The sequence below is a fragment of the Zophobas morio genome, unplaced genomic scaffold (assembly GCF_036711695.1).
Source record: "Zophobas morio isolate AGI-343-1 ecotype UQ-CSIRO unplaced genomic scaffold, CSIRO_AGI_Zmor_V1 ptg000005l, whole genome shotgun sequence".
Lineage (NCBI taxonomy): Eukaryota > Metazoa > Arthropoda > Insecta > Coleoptera > Tenebrionidae > Zophobas > Zophobas morio.
The window spans coordinates 13,252,398-13,276,749 of record NW_026972110.1 but is presented as its reverse complement, the minus strand read 5'-3'; the positions used below and the strand labels follow the sequence as shown (position 1 = coordinate 13,276,749).

General features: G+C 32.4%; 1 protein-coding gene across 3 annotated transcripts in view; it reads right to left on the bottom strand.

Moving 5' to 3' along the window:
- The window catches only part of LOC135122807 (cardioacceleratory peptide receptor-like), a 173,592-nt gene that overhangs the window by 21,956 nt on the left and 127,284 nt on the right, over positions 1–24,352 (bottom strand). For all 3 annotated transcript variants that reach the window (XM_064047245.1, XM_064047244.1, XM_064047247.1), the window contains exons 3-5: positions 21,838–21,973; positions 14,896–15,093; positions 3,070–3,165 (exon numbers count right to left, since the gene is read on the bottom strand). In XM_064047245.1, coding sequence (XP_063903315.1) covers positions 3,070–3,165; positions 14,896–15,093; positions 21,838–21,973 — 430 coding nt within the window. The remainder of the gene's footprint in view (positions 1–3,069; positions 3,166–14,895; positions 15,094–21,837; positions 21,974–24,352) is intronic.

The following is a 24,352-nucleotide window of genomic DNA, read 5'->3' as shown; positions in this document are numbered from 1 at the left end:
TGACAGGGTGCCTAATTAAATTAAACATATTAAATTGTGTGGAATTTTCTACTAAAATCTATTTTCTAAATCCACGTACAAATAACTAAAACAATAATCAATAGATATAAAATTCCCTCTTTTTGTGGCAATAATCCGTTTTTTTCGTAACTCGGAACGTTTAGGGAATCTAAAAAATTTTTTAAATTATTTACGAAATCCTTCGTCTGTGTATGTGATTATTCCCTATGAAATGAAAGAGGATTGCTTTCTTTGCACATTCTATTCAATTATACTCACAACACGATTTCACGATGTTTAACAAATATTCCAATAAAATACAACTTAAGAAGACTGTAGACATTTAAATAAGGTAACTTGAGCCTAAAAAACGTAAATTTGCAAAAATACACCTTCAAACACCATGCGACAGCACCATGGGCGCCGGCAGGATTATTTGCAGGGGGGTGCACCCATACATTATAGGATATAGTATATTTACTTCATTTTCGAATTGAATCTGGGGATGAAATTTAAAAAAATCATTTAGAATCAGGAGAAAGAAACTCTTTGTATATATCGCATCAAATTCAAAATGAATTGATTGAAACTTGTTCTGATGATCTGAAGAGCAAAATAATTGAAGAGGTGAATCAGGCATCCGTTTTTTAGGTGTTGGCTGATGAGACTGCTGATATTAGTGGCACAGAACAATTATCGATTGGAGTTTGGTATTTGCGTTGTGATCAAGATAATAAAAATTCAATAATTTGCGAAGAATTTTTAGGATATGTGCTGCAAGAACTGAATCCGGAAGCCATTTCAAAAACTATTATCCACTTCCTAGAAGATTGCAATTTGGATTTAAATTAAAGTGTATATTTTATACTTCGCCAGGGGGGTGCAAGTGCACCCCCTTGCACCCCCCTGCCGGCGCCCATGGACAGCACGAAAGAAACCTTTCGAAACACAGTGCTCTGCAGTTTCGCGTCAATGTTTTACCACCCAGAGAGCCCTATCTCTGTCCCACTGTGTTGACAACGCGCGTCTCTCTCTAAGTTACTTCCATATAATATTATTTCTATGGTTAAACATATAGTCTTTGCCATTTCTATTGAAACACCACTTGTTGAACGTAAATTTGGCAACGTTCATATTCAGACAATTTTCTAACTAAAAGACGTTGTCAATCAACCGAAAGCTGTTACCAATTCCTAAATTTTAAGCAAAATCAACAGGTGGTGTTTCAATAGAAATGGCAAAGACAATAGTTCTCGACGTTTAAATCAACAAGATTTATTGCTATTAGGTATTATAACTACAAGGGCGTATATTTTGCCCTCTTTTCTTAATATTTGTAGTCTTCTTTTCCACAGCAAGAAAGGTAAAACATGTTTAAAATGGTAAATTTTTGTACGAAAGTATCGATTTTGCAATTAGGCTCCGCCCCTCGGTCTGTTAACGAATGAAAAATTTATCCCAATTGAGCTTGGGACGGATATGAGTGGAGCTTAATTTTTGGCTCGTTTTTTTCTTAATATACATAGTCTTCTTTGGACAACACGATACTCAAAAACATGTTTTTTATTTCTTGTAGAGAAATTTTGCAATTAAGCTCCGCCCCTTTGGTTCACGACGAATAAAATAATTATCAGAATCGAGAAAGGGCGGGTGGGCGGGGCTTATATTTTGCCTTTTTTTTTCCTTAAAATACATAGCTCTCTTTTCACAACAAGAAACTTAAAACATGGTTAAAATTGTACATTTTTGCAAGGAAAAATGGATTTTGCAATTATGGGGCGGGAATTAAAAACATGTTCTGTTGTTTTCTATTACAGGCATTCCGAGGAACATTTTCCAATAGATAAAACAGGATAACCCGTTTTTGGAATTACTAAAAAATTATTGAAAGAGGTTCAGTTGATTATTTTGTTATAGCTAGATAGATGTTCCGATGGAACAATAGAAAGAAGATTGAAAATTAAACTATTTCCCCAAACAATGTATAGGAGCAACAGTGACCAATTGGACGAACAGTGAATGATATCCTCCGAGGTGGCATTAATGATTTACTAGAAAGTACAACGTGTTTCAAAATGATTTTCATCTAGTCGCCTATGGCTGCAGATTTTCATCAAGGGAAAGATAGGTGTTGAAGCAATTTCAAAGCTAACTAGATGAAAATCATTTTGAAACACCCTTTATATCACTACGTATATAGTCGTTTTTATTGCAAAATTTTGTCTAATCGATTTTAATTACTTATTTTATTGGAGAGTATGGAATAAAAACTCAATGACATTTTTCTAATAAGTTGTAATTAAAATATCAGTTATAATAACTACTGGGCGGCTGAAACCAATTTTTATGTTGACAATTCAAAATGTCAATTTGGCAATCAGGTATGCCACCATAAAATTTTAAATATGTTGCTAGCCTGACAAAAAATCACAAACATTAATAGTCCCTCGGTATTTGTGCAACAATAATATCATTTTTTAATTTTTTAGAGAACAATAAATGAGTTTTGTTTTATGTCTTCTGTTTTACAAATAATTCGTTCGCTTTATTATTAAACAATATTTTTTGTGTAATTGGTGAAAAGGCGCTAGTGAATCATTTTTACAAAATAAGAAGTAATGTAGTAATTAATTCTTAATTGTTCTTAGAACGATGACGTACCAAGGGATTAAGATAAGGGTTTGATTTTGGATTTGAGTAAAAAATGATGTGTAATTTTAGTTATCAGCATAAGAAGATTTAAAACGTCGCAAATCGCACAGTGTGTGTGGAAATTTCATATAAGAACTTTTATTCAATTATAGAAGATTCGGCTTTAATTTCATTTAACCATGACATTGCAGTTGACGTAACGTGAAACGATAAGACAATAAAAATACAAGATTTAAAGGCTTTCACCAGAGACTTTGATTATAATTAAGAATCCCTCTAAGCAATTTGTCAGACGTGAAGCCTGAATAAGAAATAGGACGCTAAGCATGAAAACGACATTTTTTTATATAATGAACGTCTGCCTGCGTCATTTTTAACAAAATCGGTATCACATTTCACACAAACATTTACCCTTACCTTCAACGTGCTTTTCTTCGAAGAGGAAAACCGTGGGTAAGGAGAACAAAATGCTGAGAAACCACGCCAAGATTACTAAAACCTTCGCACGCTTCCCTGGAAAGAAAAACGACAAATAAATATCAACATTCTTTATGGGACCATAAATTCATACAACAAATACTGTTCCAAGCCAAGCATTTCCTGTAGACTTCGCAGTCAAATACCCCAACTCATCTCACAACGCAATTTTAATAATCAAAAAATTTCATTTCGCACTTGTATTTGCAGTAATTGAATTTTTCAGTGTGTCGTTGACGAAGCTTTTGTCGTAAAAGCTAAATATCTTGCTGGAAAAAGTGGGAAATTTTAAGAACACTAAAATGAAGATTGAATGACATTGACTTCTTGCTTGTTGCCCGGAACCCGACCTCAGAATATAGTCGTTAACTTGGTGAGGGCAAAAAGTGGATCATCGCGCCCTTTAAGCGCCACAGACGAGGGTTATTGTTGGAATTAACAATTAAATTCGCGCTGATTTTAGCGGCATCTTAAGCCGCAACACTCCGATTTATGGATCGTAAAGCGTACCGCAAACAATGCACAAGTATGTACGAACGCAGATTAGGGTCTGAAACATTTGCTAAATCAAATGTGGCCTTAATCTGTGATTTTCTTCTCGACACATGAATTCTCCGATTGAAACAAATAAAAAGAAATGAAAAAAATGTTTGTTATTTTATTACGGTTATTGCTGCGGCGCTTGCCTAGACACAAATAAAGAAAGAGGGGAAAGACATTAAATCATTTGTGATAAAAAAACGCGAAAACAGTGCTAGTTTGGAACAGTAGTAAACACAAGCGTGCATGTAGATGTAGAATGGATTCGGCAAGAAAAAAGTTAAAATATTTACTCACATAGTTACAAGAAATGCAAAAGAGTTTTTTTAGTTTTAGCTTTTTATGTCTGCACTGAATTTTAATTTGCTTGTAGAAAACGTCCACAGAAAAATTATCGTGCACATCTCGGTGCTGCAAATTCATGTTGTATGTTAAGACTCAATTTTCTTGACTAAACTAAAATTAAATAATTTCGCAACAATGCATTTTAATTTCAAAAATAATAACACCTACGAAAAATGTCAATTAAAAACACATAAAAAAAGCCTATTGCGATATTTTTGTGAAGTAATAGTGTTTGAATATTTGTTTCCATGATAATATATGGTACTTGGATGCATCTATTCATTTAGATAGTTTATATTATTTACAGTTAAAACTAATACAACACATACAAATCGTCATAATATGCGTCATATTTGCATTGTACCAAGTTGAGCTCCCACCTTCCAACTAAAAACAATGGCGTTTACAGAATTTCAATATCTCTATTCGTTTTTAGGATAAATAATACCTTAATCTCATTACAAACTAAACTGACGTTACGAACATACAGAGTGTAATTTTGTACTTATCATTATGGTAAATGGAGTATTGTTGGTTTAGTACATAATAATATGTGATTATCCACTTTATAATTTTAAAATGCAGCGAATTGCATGTATGCACTTCACGAATACCTATCACCTATCATTAACTGGTAACTATGTCTTTTTAATTTAGGTACTTTCAAAATTAAAATAGAGAAACTTCTAAATAAAAATTGAATAATGGATATTCTGAAGAAAAAAGTTCGTAATTATTAATTTGTCTTTAGAAGGACATTTTTATAAAATCTAAAATGGAGCATTTCAGAGGATTTTTATTTATAGTAAAACACAAAATGCTTTACAGAAATATTTAGAAGAAAATGTGGGCGTTGTGCTAACGGCTGTCATGAATCGACAAGAATTTTAACAAGACTACACAAATTAATTTTCATTACATTAAAAAATTAATCGTCCCCTTCCCACATAAACTGCCCACGGCTAAAAGAAAATTTTATTGATATTAAAAATTTACATAAAATTATAGCTCACTGTCGTTGCGACTTGGAAATGCCAGACAATATTTTATGCACATTATGAGCAAGAAGGCACTCAGTCCATGTTTTTGTTCCGTAATCGCTTATAAATTACAGTTTTTGTAAAAATTTGCGATAACAGCGAAAAAATGACAGAAAAATGAAACTCATCCAATAATAAAAATAATCAAAAAAATAAGTACGTGGGTTCAGCGCAAGAGTCTTTTAAAACAATCTTATCAAAAACATGTTTATATTTTTCAGTGAGTTTTAACAGCAAGAAAAACTCTATAAGAGAAAATATTTATTATTCTCTGGAAATCACTTTTAATCATACTTTTTTATTAATTTCATAGTGTTTTATTTCTTTCTTAATTTATATTAACTCAGTGTGTACTTGTTTCAACTATTTTACTGCTAAGCTTCAAACGAATAATAAAAATCACAACTAAATAGATAATTGTTTCCAAGGACAACAAATTTTCATTCAGTTTGGGCACATGCTAATGAATATGTAGAGTTAGCAGAATACTCCCCGGTATCTCTCTGAATACTGGCATATTATGTTTGTCCGGAACCCGGAAGGAAACGGTTACAATTCGGAGCTCTAAAAGCCCATTAAAGACAGCGGCTGAGGTGCAAACTGACATAGTTGTAACTAAATAATTCTGATGGGAAAAGTAATCCAAGAAATACGTTCTTGTCTTTATTTCTGTCCAACGCATCACAATTTATGTTTACTGTCTCCCTTAAAATCTGGCGCCGGTGGCGGTTAATTTAATTTTTCTGGAGAATGACAAATTATCGAACAACCTCAAGAGGATTGGACCTATTGTAGTTATAATGAGTTGTTGGTTGACTATGTAATTTTACGCAAGGGTCTGGTAATAAATCGTAGTGTTCAGGCATCCGAGGCGTTATAACTTTCTTTTTTTTTCTCGTACATAGTTTCAGAAATTGGTTTTACAAAATATTAGTACAGTTTTACAGTGTACATTTTAATATGTATATTTTTCACTTGTCTGTCTAGTGGACATCTCTCTCTTAAAATAAACGTAAAAATTCTGTTTTAATATATTAGGTTATATTTTCTATTGCACTACATTTTTTTAATAAATGTGAAGAAAAATTAGTAAAATGCACCTAAATGAAATACGTTTTTGAAAAGACATACATAAATACATCTGTCAGAATGAAGTATCAGCTCTACGTCCAACCAAAATCGTTATTTGAGTTAAAAAAAAGTTTCCAACTTCAGAACGAACCGATTTGTGAAACTTAATATTATTACAAAGAAGAGTCCAAACTTGGAGCGATGCAAAGGTCAGAGTGTACAGGGTCAGATCGTGATCAAAGAGACACATAAAAAATCTAATATATATTAAAAAACGAACTTTCACGCATCAGTTTTGTACGAGATTTTTGCTTATTCGATTTAAAGAAATGACAGTCACGACTGTGGAATTTTTGGTGTAATATGATCGTAATTACACGATTTTTTGTGAAAATAGAATATACGTGATATTGCACACAAACATGTGATTTTATTTATTTATTATTATTAGTATATTGTTATTCTGATAATCAATGAACAAGCACGTTGATATATATTATGACAAACTAACGCGGAAAATAAAACGCCATAATAATATAAAACTCCCAATGAAAATAATTTAAACCCTGTTGCGGGCAAAGCACGTGTCTACAGTTGTCCTAAAATTATATGTGACTAATTCAGTTTTCAATTTTCCTAGGGATAGCGAAAAAGAGCACTGTAAGATTAATTTTCAGGAATGCATAATTTCATATTGTTTTCACAGGATGTTGTGTAATAGAGTCCATCAGGCGAATGGTTACTTTCATGTTTGTCTACGGTTCATGACCCCTAGCGTATGAAAAGAGGTTTCCCGTTTCCGTCTGTCTATCGCCTGTCCGTCGTCTGTGTAGATTTTCGTTAAACAAATAATCTTCAAAACTAATAGGTATTTTAGGAATATAGTGCAGATTATAGATGGTAAAACGCTTCCAAAATTGTCTGATCATCCCCACCAATATTTGATGACGTTTCCTTCAAGTTTTGGGTGGTAAATGCTATTTAAATTTTATAAAATAACATACTCCTGTACTTGCGGTTTATAAATTCGAGTTGATTTTTTATCCAAAACAACATTTTATACTAATAAGTCCAGTAAGCACTCGTTGGCTCACATGATGCAGGTCGTGGGTTCGAATCCTTTATAAACTACTTTTTTTCTTACACTGAGACTTGTATTATCGACTTTTTTTCTAAAAGACTAGATTTGTTTGATTATACTTCAGGGATGAGGAAAGTTCTGTCTAAAAGCATGAGACCAATTTTTAAATGTAATTAAGTAGGTACAAGCTTAAATTTTTAACTAAATTAGTTCAAAGTAATATACACAGTGAGTCACGAGCTTGCGATATCTCATTAATTATATTATTAGAGACCAAAAAAAAAGTCAGAGACTGAAGACATAGATTAAAATAAAATTAAATTATTTTATAGTATACAGAGAGTTTTTTTAGGCATAACACACGACTTCGTTTTTTTAAATAGAACACCTATAGATTTTTATACATTCTCATTAGGCTTTATAACCATAGTTTATTTTTGTTATTCCAGCTTTCTTGAATTTTTTTATTAGTGCAAGGGTTCACAAAAAATGGCAAAAATGTTATCTTTAAGACATGTATTGCGATATTTTATGGAGGTACGGACTTTGTGGTCGTCTCAGTTAGCCCAAATTTTAATATACAGGGTGTTTATAAAAAATCGAAGACGGTACAATTTTCAAATATCGATATTTCAGTTTTTTTTTAATAAAAGACCCTGTATTTTATTACTGCATCTTAATCCAGTTTTTCTATCGACTTGTGGTATGTCTTTCAAAAAAGTAAAAAAAAAACAAAAATTGTCAACTCTAAATATAGAAAACTCTCAACAAAAAAGACCTTTCTATTTATGTGTTTTATCAATTGACGTTTGATAAATTTTAGAAGATATAAGATTAAAGTAAAATATAATATAAATATATACCACTGTGTTTGTTACTAGGAATTCTTGCAACATATTCATTTTAAATATCTGATAACAAAGAAGTTAGAATTTTAGGCAACTTTCACAATTTAATCCGACATTTATAACATAAAAGATTTTTTCAGAAGAACAACCACAAGTATTTATAATCAAGAATTTGTGATTTGCGTGTGATTAGTCGATTCAAACCAAATGCGGCCCTTCATTGGTTACATTTCCATTGTCCAATTAAAACTAAGTGTTACTTAAGTGCGCTTTTATATAACTGTTTTGTTTTAATTAGTGTTCGTGAAAGAATTTTTAATTTCATATCCCCTAAAAAGCAAACCCATAAACGTTGATTACTTTATAATGACCTAGAGGAATGAAGCAACTTCAATAAAAATTTCAGCACGAATCTTATTGTTAGGTGAAAAAACGAAATGTTTATGACTGCCAAATTGTATTCGCGGCGCGAAAAAATTGAAATTACTGTTATTATTAACAATTTCTTAAATTAGTTTGAAATTACTGCAGGTTTATTGTTATTGTATGTGATAGTATGTTTACGATTGTGAAAAAATAATATGACTTTGTGGTTGCCTTTTAGATTGAAATTCGATCGATTGCATTCTGGTTTAAGGTTAACGTTGATACAGGTAAAATTTACGAAAAAGTATTCCATTGTGGTGTTACATGAATTAAATTTTATTTAATAGTTTGAATCTTTATAAACTCCAACAAGAGGAACGGAACAACCTAATCTGACTAAAACAATGCTGCCAATTAGGAAAAGCATAGCGTTTTCATCGTGAATGTACGGAAGCGTAGAATGGTCAGGTGGAATTTTTTTTGGAAAAAACTCGACATGTCGAGATTAAACTCAACATGTTGAGAAAAAACTCAACATATTGAGAAAAAACTCTACATGTCGAGATTAAACTCGACATATTGAGAAAAAACTCGACATGTCGAGATTAAACTCGACATGTCGAGAAAAAACTCGACATGTCGAGATTAAACTCGACATGTCGAGATTAAACTCGACCTGTTGAGAAAAAACACGACATGTCGAAAAAAAAACTCGACATGTCGAGATTAAACTCGACATGTTGAGAAAAAACACGACATGTCGAGAAAAAACTCGACATGTCGAGATTAAACTCGACATGTTGAGAAAAAACTCGACATGTCGAATTTAATCTCGACAGACGGACAAACAGACAGACAGACGGAAACGGAAGACCTATTTCTTCGTCCTGTTGGGGTGATGAAAGGTCGAGAAAACGTAAAAGTAGAAAGTCGGTCGACTGACTCGATTACAATACTTTTTTCGCTTACGCTCGGGAAGTAAAAATCTATCAAAACGATTTATGTTTCTGTTGTCCTTTCCTATACAAACAACAATTTTGAAATTGGTGTCTGAAATTATTACGTTTCGTAAATTTAGTGGATAAAAACATACTAAGTAATTTCTATCTTAAACCAGCTTCATGATAATTAGGACAATGTAGGAATTCCTTCGTTCCTGAAGTACAATGAAACATATCCAGCATTTTCGAAAAATTATAAAATTTGATTTTGCGGATTTTATACTTTTGGAGGACCCCTATAAGTTGAAATAGTTAAACGTGAATATATAATGCTAAAGTAAATGTAAAGAAGTATGCTACGCGTATGTTTCAAATATGTTTTTACTTTACAAAATTTTAGAATTATAGAACCCACGTACTGGGGCGGCGTATGGGTTTCCTTCGTAACATTAATAATGATTATCGGTTACGGTGACAAAAGACGAAGTTTTGTAGTAACACTTTTCAATGAAATTCATGCTAAGCCAGAAGTGGAAACTGGAAAATGTTTTGGAAAAAATGGTGTGAGCCGTTTTGATTTAATCAGTAAAATAAATTAATATATTCATTCAAATGTAAAAAATGTTATTGCAAAAGTATAGACTCATCATGATTTGCACAATTTAGATAGTATTTTTTCGGCAAAATTATGACATGAGACATCATCAATTTTCTGGGGGGGATAAAGAGATTTGATTAAAAATTTACCATGCCTGCAATAACTTCAAAACGTCTGCAAGATTACAAGGCATTCGGTTTTGCAGTTCTTGATTTAATTAATAAAATAAATTGAATCATTAATTGTTTTGCATCACCCTGTATAAGCAAATCGAAAAAATATGAATTCAAAGAGCAAAATAAGAGTGAGAAACGATACTGCAGACAAAACGTTGGTGGCAGCTCTTTGTACAGGTGGCTGCCTGGTTGCAAGATATAGGTACACGTAAATTAGAGGAAGCAAGTGACCAATTTTGCATTTTTCACAATCTCGAGATCATTTGTGTCAACAAACGATCAGTCAAAGACGAAATCGTATTTTTGTAATAACCAAATTAAAAACAAATAAATTTTATTTTATTTTATTACATGTTTATACATCGGAAGAATGTCATGTAAACATTTGTTTGATTTGAATGAGTTTATCGCCTCAAAACCGATGACTAAAATTATTCATAAGCCTCAATTGAAAAAAAATATTCTGGATGTTTATTATAATTCTTACCTTATCATTATTTTATTGTTATAAAGACGAGCATATTCTCACATTTTCGAGAAAATGTTCTTAAACTGATCAATAATAAATTGACTGATTCATTAATTTTTTTGAGCCACCCTGTATAAGCAAATTTAAAGAATATGAATGCAATGATAAGTTACAAGTACAGTCTGATCATATTTTGCACGTTTTCGAAAGAATTTATATGGCAAAATTTTGAGATGACGTAATTAATTTTTTTCACTAGCAGCCATGACGCATGCAAATGTCGACTCATTTAGTGGTAGCAAATTCAACTTTTGCGACCACCGGTTCAAAAAGAAAAATTGAGGTTATGTACGCAATGTTTGATGTGATTATTTCTTAAAAAATGAACAAATGTGTGCTACAAACATTACTTGAGTATACGCATGGTAGTTGGTAGACGGTAGAAGATAAAATGATTAACTCAGCGACAAGTATAAACGGTTTTCTTTGTGTTGAAGATTTAGATTAAGTTTGATTAGAAATCAAAACAAAATCATGTTGCGTCAAAAAATTGAACGTTTATTTTTTCAGTTTATTGTCTTATGGTTTCTACTAGTGAAAAAAATAGTATATTAACCACGTTTGCAAAGCCACTTCTAGACCTCGCGCTTCAGAACCCTCGACGCTGCGCGTCTCGGGTTCTAATTTGCGCTCGGTCTAGAATGCTTGGCTCTGCAACCTTGGCTAATAATATACTATTTTGGGGTTGATAAACAGATACATTTTGGTTAAAAATTTATCATGCTTACAATAACTTCGAAACGTCAAGATTTCAAAGTACATATTCAGTTTTGTAATTCTTGATTTAATCAATAAAATTAATTGATTCAGTCATTAATTTTTTCAAATACCATATATAAGCAAATCTAAAAAATATTAATGCAGTGATAAATCACAAGTATAGACTCATCAGTCATCACACTTTGTATGTTTTAGATAGGATTTATTCAGCAAAATTTTAGGGTGACATCAATTTTTACCATGCCTATGATAACCTTGAAACATCTCCAAGATTTTTTTGCAGTTCCTGATTAAATCAATAAAATAAATTCAGGCATTCATTAATTTTTTTGAGTCGCCCTGTATTTGCAAATCCAAAAAATATCAATGGGATGATAAATCGCAAGTACAGACTCAACATATTTTGTACATTTTAGATAGGATTTATTCGGCAAATTTTTGAGCTGACGTCATCAATTTTTTGGAGGGGAAAAGTAAATATATTTTAATCAAAAATTTATGATTCTTATCATAACTGTAAACAATCTGCAAAATTTCAAAGCACTCAGTTTTGCAGATTCAAAATTAAATTGCAATATCATGTTTCATAATTTTGTTTTTTTTTCAAAAAATCTGGACGTTTCGGGCAAAAACTCAATTCGGAGTCATAAACTACATGTGTAGGACTATGTTATTTTTTACAATTTAGAACCCATTTACTATTTACAATTTTTGAAGTGACGTCATCACATTATTGGTGGGGATGATTAGATAAATTTTGGTTAGCGTTTTACCATCTATGATATTTCTAATATAAGTACAAAGTTTCACAACAATCGGTCCAGTACTTTCGGATATTATCTGTGTAATAAAAATACGGGACGGCAGACAGACGGACGGACAGATAGACAGACGGAAGCGGGAGACCTATTTCTTCGTACTGTAGTGGTTGTTGAAGGTCGAGAAAACGTAAAAGTAGAGAGTCGGTCGACGGACTCGATTACAATACTTCCTTCACTTACGCTCGGGAAGTAAAAAGTCGACATGTCGAGATTAAACTCGACATGTTAAGTTTAAACTCGACATGTCGAGTTTTTTCTCGACATGTCGTGTTTTTTCTCAATATGTCGAGTTTAATCTCGACATGTCGAGTTTTGTCTTGACATGTCGAGTTTTTTCTCGACATGTCGAGTTTAATCTCGACATGTCGAGTTTAATCTCGCCATGTCGAGTTTTTTCTCAACATGTTGAGTTTAATCTCGACATGTCGAGTTTTTTCCAAAAAAAAATTCCACCTGACCATTCTACGCTTCCGTATGAATGAAATCATTGTATTTACGTTTTTTTAGCAGCTGCCAAACACTTACAGAATCCCACACACTCTTAAGAACTGAGAAAAGCAACAGACTGTTGCGAGGGATCCGATTACACCTCAATTACTACAAAATGCATTTGATGATAAAAAAGGGAATGGGAGGGTCTAAAAGGTTGGCCTTTTTTACCTTCAATCTAAGGTTGATAACCGTGCTTTTTCATGCTTCATTAATCCATACGCTGGTGATTTTTAAGAATTATACATCCGTTTACCAACAAGGCAGTTTATAGTTAACATTTCCTCATTCTGAAATCATGTTTTTACAGAAGCCGATGTGTTGGGAACTTACGGCATTATAATACCGTAATAATAATATTGTATAAAAATGTCAAAAGAAAAAACAATATTTACTTTAATGGAAGTCTTTACCTTTTGGATTACTTTTCTTTTCCTTTAAGATCACATAAAAATAAACAAAAATTAAACGACCAGTAAAGAAGTTTGCCAAGCTGCATATATTTTAGGTGCAAAAAAACAGGCAACTTTAAGTTACCGTTTTATCACGATAACATGAAAGTAACTTAAAATTTTACTACAATCGGTTCTGCAGCTTTGCACACTATTTGCATAATACATTTCCAATTTATACACAAAAAGCAGGAGCAAATGGGAAACTTGCTCTTTCATATTCTAAACGAGTGGTAAAACACCAAGAAAACATAAAATTAGGCATTCGTAAGTAATCCTTTTGCAACATTTCCCTTGGCTCTCATTCGAGGAATGAAAATACTGCGTTATTCCATTACTTTCCTTTAAGATCCGCATTTCTCAATATTTACGAGTATCGGCTATCAAACATTAAATATTACTGTTGGCACTTGGACCCCGTTTAAAAATTATTGGCAAGTGTATTGAAAGCAAAAAATCGCTTAGTATAATGAATGAATAAAGTACTGCTGACACAAGTAAGATATATTCTAAAACAATAACTATTCTTGTCAGTGGGTTACAACTTATCAGTGTGATATTTTTACTGAACATTGTTCTTATTTTCTTAAGAATACACAGAGATGATAAGTAGTGCACAGCACCCATAAAGTTATAATAATATTTTCTGAAAAGGCTATATTATTTTTTTGCGTCTTTTGATTCCAACGGTACTTATTTTTGAGAAATTATTAAACCGTGGTGCTAGGAAAAAAAAACAATCTTTACAAGTATTTCTGTCAAATTAAATTTTTTATCTGATTATTCCATATATTACGGTACAATGCAACATGAAGCTAATTTTTACTGAGAAAAACAGATCGAATAAATTTAATTTGTAGTTCAAAAAAGGAAATAATAATATACTAGCTTCAACAATTTACTCTAATAAGAGTCCATGAAAAACAGTGCATCTAAAGTGCTTTTTTCCTTTTAAGTGATTTGCGTTCTTTCGGCTGTTAATAAGAACCTGAAGCTTAATGTTCTTCAATTACTGTTCACAAAAAAACTAGCATTTGTCTGTGTAAACGGCAATCTGTTCCGTGTGAGGCTATTAACTCATTATTTTTACGGTTTTACATTCAAATTTACAATTAAGATAGACTTTATGATAAAACTGCTATATTTTTACTAAACTGCTAAAGTGTTCCCTTTCTACGCTGACAGCTCTAAATCTGTTCAGCTGTTTATTAATTATTATACTAGAAAAAACTCGACCAGACCCTAATTTTGTGTAGTTAGGTATTTTATTACAGCCTACATGTTTTAAATTTTATATATTGCTCTAATTATGATAATTATAACTTACTCCACGTGAACCGTAATTTATCACTCCATCATAATATCTTGTAACTTGCCAAATTAAAAAAGTATTTATAACGACCCACCTGATGAGCACGTTTAAATTAAAAATTAATTAACAACTTTATTCGTCAAAGTCTAATTGGAGGCAAGTTGTAAAACTAAATTAACCTCGTCAAATCAACCAAAAAACACATGCTTAAAAACCAATTCACATACATCTTGTGTACGATTTTCGTCGACGTTTATTGTACTTTTATATGTTTTCACCGATGTTTTCTTGTCAAAAAAAGTTAGTGAGCCGGAAAAACAGTTACACTCCATCAGTCGACACAACCAGGTTGAACGCTCTTTGATGGGCGGTCATGTAAATTTACCAGACAATCACAGCGTGGTCGTAAAGTTGCATAAGATGCAATAAATACTCACAACTCCCTGAGAAGTTCATCGGATGAGTGATGGCGTCGTATCGGTCGATGGACAGGGCAACGAGCACATAAGTAGAAGAATATGTGACCACGGCCTGGAGGAAACGTATAATTTTACAGAGAACATTCCCAGCATGCCAAGCCACTGTTATTCTCCAAGCGATGTCGGTGGACACGTTAATTAAGCCCACCGCTAAATCTGAAACAAAGTTGTTAAATAAACTTCCTTAATTCTCAAGTATAATGGAGGAAAAGGCACGACACGACAACAAACCTAAGTGAAAATTCACAAAAAAACGCTCAAGTACTTGTAAGATGTTTACAGTGTCGGACAGTTAATCTGTCCTTTATATCTTGCATTTTGATGTTCTTGTTGAAAGGATCAGATAATGCTGTGTGTTTTCCTACTGTTGACTTAATTGTGACACGAGAAAATAAAAACTAAAAACGTGTGTAAAGTTTGTAACGTCCAGATTGAGATGATGTCATCAAGTTTTGGTGAAGAGTTAATTTATGTACGAATTTTGACATGCAAAGTAAAGTTAAATAAATGTTGCTGCTACTACTGACTTGACTGCCAATTGTTTGGCATGTCCGTCCAATTTGCACTGAAAATCTCTATAGATCTTGTAAATTCTGTCCAGTAACGAGGCTTGCGGTAATTTTGAAAATATCAGATAAATTTTCTTGACACTAATGCAGTACTGTAACAGCTGAAGTAAGATAATGTAGTCCATATACCAGTTCATGTCTAGCTGACAGCGTATAACATACATAAACAATACATTTTATATGAGATTTCTCAGTGGTATCGCTAATTCGATGCAAACATCTCCACATCTCAAAACAGTAGGAGGTACACAAATCTTGCAAAATTTAGCATATAATCTTTGTTGCAGTCAAATTTGATCCTTATTTACCAAAATTTGGCTGTAAGTTTGTTTTTTATTTTCTTAACTATTCTCATTAAAAACATTACCATTTTTTTGTTATTAAGAAGTCGACAAAACGGGTACTTTTCAAGCATAAGTTTGGGTATATTTGGGAAATGGATAGTTACACATTTTTTCGACATTTTACTCTTTACCTCTTTAATATAAAAATGTCGGTCTCACCTTATCGTCTGTCTGTTGGCGATTTAATTAAAGATGCATAATGAGTGAAGTATCAAGGATGACTCTGGAATTTTTTCTTCTAATTATGTGACCATTTATACAGCTGACTGATTGACGACATGTCGATTGCAGAGATCTCATAACGTAGAGAGTGACACTTTCAAAGCCGCCTTTGATGCCAAAATTATTTATAGGCACTTTGTATATTGCAAATTAGCAAATTTTAGGTATCTTGAAGACATCATCTCGAACTGTTATAAAACACTATGCTTTTACACCTAACCCTCTCTACTGCTTACCTTCAACCTCTAGATTTTTGAAAAAAATTCAAAAGTTTTATAAAAAAAATTTAAAACTTAAGATTATCGTCGACAACGTAAATCGCTAATCTAAAGTTATCTGTCTATTCTACTGCTTACAGAACCTTGTTGAGGTCGTCTTAAAATTGATGAATTCTATCCAAAATAAGTAAAATATTACGCGTCTACCCTTGTGGTTTTTAAGTAGACCATATTTGTGACCTTGCAAATGCAGATTTTTGAATTCACTTCATAGTTCGAAAAATGTGTCTATTCAACCTAATTAAAATATTGATAATACAAATTACCTCAAAATTTTTTAACTAAATCGTATACGTTGTTTATTATAACACTGATATTTTTTATTTTAATATACAGGGTCTTTACTAACGATACCGCAAAAATTCAGGGAGTTATCCCTGAGATTATTTTAAGTTTTTTTGATCTTGAATTATTTTCGAAAAGACATTTTGTTTCCAAGACACGGGATCTCCGCTTGGGTTTTTAGAGGATGTAGCTACCATTGATGATTGAAGGAGACATGTAGTGTCGTTTATGCACGATGATGCACCAGCACACGACGATGCATCGGTCGATTTCACTTATAGCCTGCTCAACCCCCAGACTTAAATTCCTTGGATTTTTATTTATGGGGCAATTTGTAAACAATGAACACTACTCCAGCAGGAAATGAAGAAGATTTGAGAAATCAGATAAATGAGGGGTGAAATACATACAACCCTCGTATTTTTACAAAAGTTCGGCAATCAATGGGGAGAAAATTGGGTAGTCTGTATCATTTTCAGCAATTTTTGTAGATTAAGAATCTTTACATAAAATATGAATGAATAAAGTATTGTTGTTTTCTCTCTATTTTTCTCTGTATTTTCAAGGAAAAAAAATCTTAAATAACAAAAAGGATGACTCTCTGAATGCTTGCCTATATTTAGCAAACACTGTGCACAGGTATTATAAAAAAAAATTGCAAAACGAAGTTTTATAATTTATGTAAACAACTGGAAATGTTTTTGTCTAAATAACTTCGATTTTTTTCTTTGAGAAGATATTGGGTAATAAATGCTATCATAAGACTAAGATTACTTAAATTCAGTCAGTATTGGAATACATTTACTTAGAAGTAGCAGAACCCAGAACATTTCATGCGAAAAAAAAATGAAAACATTTAGAGACACAAATGCAATTAAAATTCCGCTGTTAGAGTTACCGATCTTAAAATACATTAAGTAATAAAACTAAAAAGAATTTATTAAGAACAAATAGGAACTATGTCATTTGATCTTACAGTAATTTTGATCCAAAATTTCACAGACAACCCAACAAATAAATTTCTTCTAGAATAATTTGAGGTTTTGGACAGTGTTAAAATATTAGGTGACGTGTTTTGTTTTAAAAACATCAAATCATTAATTTATACTTTCCGAGCGTAAGCGAAGGAAGTATTGTAATAGAGCCCATGGGGCGACTGGCTACTTTCATGGTTCCACCAAAACATAGTCTCCTTTCGGTCTGTCTATCGTCTGTGGTCTATCTGTCGTCTGTGTTGATTTTTATTAGACCGTTCATCTTTGAAACTATTGGATCGATAGTGGTCAAATTTTATATGTATATTATGAAAATCATGTTTATAGTAAAACGTTAACCAAAATTGGTCTAATCATCCCCACGTTGACGTCATCTATAAAATTTACAATAGTAAATGTTATTTGGATTTTACAGAGTAAAATAGTCCTACACTTGTGTTTTAGGAATCCGTGTTGAGTTTTACCATAGACATCCAGATTTTTGGGAAAAAAAAATCAAAATTTTAGAACAATATTTTGCAGTTTAACTCTGAAACTGCAAAACCGAATGTTAATCAAAATTTATCTATTTATCCTCTTCAAGAAAATTTTGAAACTGTAAAACCGAATGTTATCAAAATTTATCTATTTATCCTCTTCAAGAAAATTTTGCCGAAAATATCCTATCTAAAATATGTAAAATATTATGTATATTATATTAATATTGTTACGTTGGGTGGGCGAGTAAAATTGGCGTGGGTAAAATTCAATAATCCGTTCCCCAAAAGGTGGACTTTATTCAAACAGTACGCGGTCCTTCTCGAAGCCCACGTCACCGCTTCTAGACTTCTCCGGAATCTCTATTCTTCTCTCAGTCGCATTGAAGATGAATCATCACCGGCGTAAGACCAGAGAGTTCTCGACGGACATAGGCGTCGTACCGAGGCGGCGTAAGGGTGTATTTCGTTACAGTATTATATTTTGCCTTCTTGTTTTCTTAATATACGTTCTTCTTTTCATAACAAAACACTTACTAGTTTAAAATTCCCCCACTCTGTTAACTAATGAAAAATTCATGAGAATCAGATCGCAGCCGATGGGAGGGGCTTAATTTTGTTTTTTTTTTTTTGTCTTAAGATATATAGTTTTCTTTCATTAATATAATACTTAAAATCTCAAATGTTGAATTTGAGGTTAGAATGATGTATTTTTACCCTTTTATTTCATTCGAAGCATCTGGCCACACTGCGCCACACTTATAATGACGTTAAAATTAATATACTTATAACAACTTTTACTGTCACACGAGATTATCATAATCGAATTCTTCCTCAAAAATGAAACGAAAAAACACCGCAAACTTTCAGTGACTTAAATAAATCATGTTTTTCTTTAGCAGAAGCCTATATTAATTGCCATAGTGTCACAAAGCAACAAATGAGCGCCTTTAATAACATATGCACGTTCGACCAATCAAATTACACAAACTACGGTTGAACGATCTCCCTGTCGAGGTCTTTCAATTCTGTAGATACTAGTGATCACAAACAATTTTTAAACTCATATTTTAATGACAGCAAAATTTTTCTTAATAATTTTTAGCTTCTCAATTACACCACTAAATATTTTTTTAACAACACCTGAACGTGCTCGCTTCGCTCGCATTTTGGCTGTACTTTTTGTAATTCATTTAGTGTTTAAAAAACATTGACAAAAGCTACTTAGGCAATTTATTTCAATGATCACAAACAATCTTTAAACTTATGGGTTATCAATGCATTTAAGTTTTTTAGAATTATTTATACAGGGCGATTAAAAAAAATTAATGAGGCAATCTGTTTTATTGATCAAATCAATAACGGCTCAAACTCATTTGAAATATGCGCATAGCGTGCTTATTTACCTGTATTTTAACATTATTATTAATCATTCGCATGTACTTCAGGGGCGAGAGAAGTTCTACCTAAATAATTTTAAAATTGATTTGATAAATAGTTTCATCTCTTTTTGATTTTGAATTATTAAGAAAAAAAATTAACACACTCTCATAGAAGTCATTTGGGCGTACAATTTTGATAGATATTTTCACATATACTGGATATTTATTTTCAAAGTTACAGACCCTATTATTAGGATTCTTTATTTGCATTTAATATGGAAAAATAAAAAAAATAAATATTGACAGACGTCATATCTAACAAAAAAGTTCAAAAGTGTTTTAAAATAACATGTATGTTTCATTTTTGAAAGATTTCCTAAAATTGACAATTTACAGATTTAGTCATCCTTCAAAAATAAGTTTTTCTATTTTCGTGTCTAAAATCTTGATTAGCGTACGTAAATAATAATTTAATCATAAGCCGTGGCTTTGAAGTCTTTAAACATGGGTTGAATTTGTATTCGGAATCATTAGTCACATTTTGAGTGCCTTCGACTTGGCTAAAAACAATCTGAAATCTAGTTGCTTCTAATAATATTTTTTCTTATCACTTGTCATTTCGAAAAGATTTGGGACAAAGTGCATTTGAATGAAGATGGATGCAAACATTACTGAAAATGAAGATATTTTCATAGGCATTCCACATTTTGGGAAAATGTTTTGTTCATGTACTTTCGAACCTTGAATAAGTATGGTTTTAATTTGAAGTCGTAGAAAAAACATAGTACGTAACATGTTGATAAATTTCTCTAGACACTCGTTTTTTGTTCCATTAGCGCTTGTGCCTAAATAAACTCGTATCTAACGAATCGTTTATAAAACTTGCTACATAGTATATACTAATAAATTTTGTTTGATTAAAATGTTTTGAGAAAAATTCCAAACTTGAATGTCTTGAATAATGGTGATGCTGTGAATTTTTTCTATAAAATAGAAATATTTTGAGAAACTGTTGGTAAAAAAACCCTTGTTATCGTAAAATAAATCAATCTATACACACCTGCAATAAACGTACGAGTATATTAATAATAATAATACTCAAGGGCATGCGTTTCAAAATACAGTTGTTTCATACTTTTTTGATAAGACGTCAACAACTTTCTGGGAATAAAATCTTATTAATGTAAATTCATGTGTAGTCCATAAATCAATGTTAGTGTCTTATGCAGCATTTTAACTACAGTGTAAAATTTGTTTATATAAGTTAGTTTTTTTCCAGCATAAATACAGCTTTAAAATACCTAACTGATCTCTGAATTATTAAACTACAGGCCAATGGTATAAACAAATTAGGTTGCTATTTTACCTCCTCGATAGTATTAACGTATACATAAAATTTCAAAGTAATCGGTTCAGTAGTTCCTAAAATTATCCATCTAATAAAATTCCTAACAGACAAACAAAAATTAGACGTTCAAAAATACTTTTTCATTCTCACATGGTCGTATATCGAGTTCGTTAAAAATACTAGATGCAATCAAGTTCAGCTCGCCTGCGTCTTCAGCATGTTTACATTCTTCCACTTTGTATAATATGTATGGGTTCCAAATTAACGTCCCTACTTCTTAAGCTCAACGACACGGTAACTGGAAAACGGCAACTAATCGAAATAAAACCAAGTGAAAATGTTGTTAAAGTTAAGCTTTTCAGATCTCTAAGATAGACTAACTTGTCAGCTTATCTGAAATCTAACTACCACTTAAAGCCGAATGCACCGGCTATGCAGAGATTTACGCCGTCTCCATCTGCGTTTTATTGAGCCGACTAACTATGCATTTGTTGGAAAGTGGCAGCATGCAATTTTGGCGGATGCGCCCGGTTAATAGAGATTCTTTACGACAAAGCAGCTTGTAAGGGTAAATTACAGAAGGACAAACGATTGGGCAAAATCGATCTCTAACTAGTTTACAACGTATCCGAAAACTATTCGAACAATAAAAGTTGACGTAACGCAAAACTGATACGACTAACCCGGGTATTTTACGACGACATTCTAAAATTAGGAAATAAGAACGGCAAAAACACAGAAGAGGTAAGAGGAAGGGACGATGGCATGGCTGGAACGTGTGACACTATAGAAAAAAAATGGCCTGTCCCATGCCGGCGATGTCTAGTTTAATAAATAGTGCTACGAGTACAAAAGCGTTTTCATTGTAGCGAATTTCTGTTTTTTATTGTTCGCAAAAAATGAAGAGATTTTAAACTTAACTAAAATTTAGTTTATCCAACATAACAAATAAGAAAACTAACCCGTCACTGGAAAAAAGAAAGACACCAATAGCTACTTACCCGCAATGGCAAGTTGCCTGATGAAGAAATTCATTCTGGATTTTCGACTTTTGCTAACGAGGAGGGCAACTAAAACGGCCGAATTCCCCAAGACGATCATTGTAAACAGCACCCAGAGTACGGCGAACTGTTCGGCCTGGAACAACAGATAACTTCTTAACACACTTACTTAATGTACCGACAACTCCACCTGAGCTTTTGTAATTTAAATTACCACGATTCGCTGGCTCTCAATTAAAGCACTCTTCAAACTTTTTTTAATTAAATTCACACCTAATTCTGCATTACCAAAGGGCATTGCGTTGTAATGGAGTTGGAAACACTAATTTCCGAGATTGTGAAATTTGGAGAACTTTGCAATATTTGAGTTATTCGTTTAAATAACTAAAGTTGGGAATAATATGCACCCACCTACGTACATCCGTGTAACTTAATCAAGTCGGGAAGTTCTAAGAGCGAGTTTCATAACTTTATATTAAGTAGGTACTAAGACAAATTATTAGGAAATGAAGTCTTTTTTCTCCTAGTTTATTACCGCTTATACGAAATTAACATAACTTTATATTATTTTTCTAGACTGAGTTCAACGAACAGAGTTTCAAAATGGAAGCTACAAGTAACATTTGTTTTGTAATGTTGGTATCATGTTTTCAAGAATGTCACTAATGTCACATTCACCGTTATCTTATGTTATTTTTATTGAATGTCAAAAAACACGTTTTTTGAGGATATCAGAGGAATAGAAAAAAATTAAAAAGCACAAAAACAAAAGACTAAATATTTTTTTATTTTATGAAATTGTGTTTTCCATCAGTGAGTCATAATTCTTTAATAAAATGTACATTACAAATTTATTATTTGAGTCAATTTCGTGTTACAAATTAAATATCGAAAATCTGAAAGAACTTGTTTGTACATTTAAATTTTGTTAACCTTCTCTTTTAACATGAAAATAGGTCGGTATAAGTAAATTCTTTTTATTATAGGGGTCAAAAAGACCTTCTAGGTATATAAATAACGTCAAATGAGGCTAAACAGATTTGATTCGGTAGTTCTTTCGAGAAATCAGTTTCTTCATTCAATAAACCCTCAAATTTAGCCGTGTTCCAGTAAAGACAAGATTTCCGAAGGATCAATTGAAAAGCCGACCCAGAAATTAAATTAAACCCGCTTAAAAATAAACAACAAAAGTCTCCATTAACTGAATACAATAGCAACAAATTGAATACAAGGGAACACGTTCTGAATAAATTTATAGCTGTACTCCAGAATCACTTACTGCGAACTAATGCAAATTATCGGCGCTAAAATTTCCTTGTGAACACATTAAAGCCAAGCCAAAACTTATAATTTCATTAAATTTCCTATTTTTAAAGAGCGAAGTCGTCCGCAAGAACTTAATGCACGCACTAAGTGATAAGAAACTTAATTTTAAAGTCAACAGAAAGCTTTCAGGCCGCAATCTTCGAAACTCGAGTATTTGAACTGGCTTAAGAGTTGGTCATTTCGATTTCTTGTAAGTGGCGTGAATTCAGCCGAAAATTCCAAGACATCTGGGAAGCCACCGTGCTCAATTTCGTGTGGTGAAGGCGAATCGCGCCCTAATTGCCGAAATCGATATCGGCACCAATCTGCAGTTATAATTGGGCTATTGCACTTGGAAAAATCAGAAGCGATTATCAGGGAGAAGAAATGGCAACGCACATTTCTGTAATAAAATTTGTGAGGCTATCTTTCCGCGACATTAAACTGTATTTCAGTCAACATTTCCTACGCGCCCCCGATTTACGACTCGTAAAATCAGTTGAGAATATCTGATATTTGGTGGCCCGCGATCTACGCTTTTGTGGCAACTTTTCTTCGGCTTGTCACGGTCAGTTTTTAGGGGAGAGAGAGAGGTGAATGTACTGGTGTTGGGATATTACTTGGGAGACAAACAACTCAATCATCTGAGGGATTTGACACATGGAACTAGGGTCAGTGGGGAAAAGTTGTGGAAGCGGAGGTGTCTGAAAAGTAGTTGCTACTTTATGGACACTTGAATATTTTCCGCTTTTTGTTTTTTCAATGAGAAATTAAACTTGGGAACTTTTGTGACGTAATGCAGATGTTATCTACTATATTTCAACGTTCCCATTAGATAAGTGGGCAGAGTGAGCGGAAATTTTCAGTGCGGAAAATTCAGCAAGTCTTTATATTCTGAGGTTTCTGAATACCACTGTGTTTTTAATACATAGTTGGCCTTGTCGAATATTTTTATTCTCACAATAATTCAAAACTAAGGAGTGCAAAAGTTCACTAAATACATTTGGTTTAATTTGCTCTTATACCTATATGCAATTTGTGAAGAAGGCAGGGTTTTCGTTCGGAAAGTAAAAATCTTTATCTCTCAATCTACTTTGGGTTAAGCACAACTACTTTAAAACAACTCTTGCTCGAAATTTGTTTAGTTATGGTTTTGTTGATAACAGAAGAAATATTTTGTAGAATATGTTGGGAACATCGAAAAACCGTA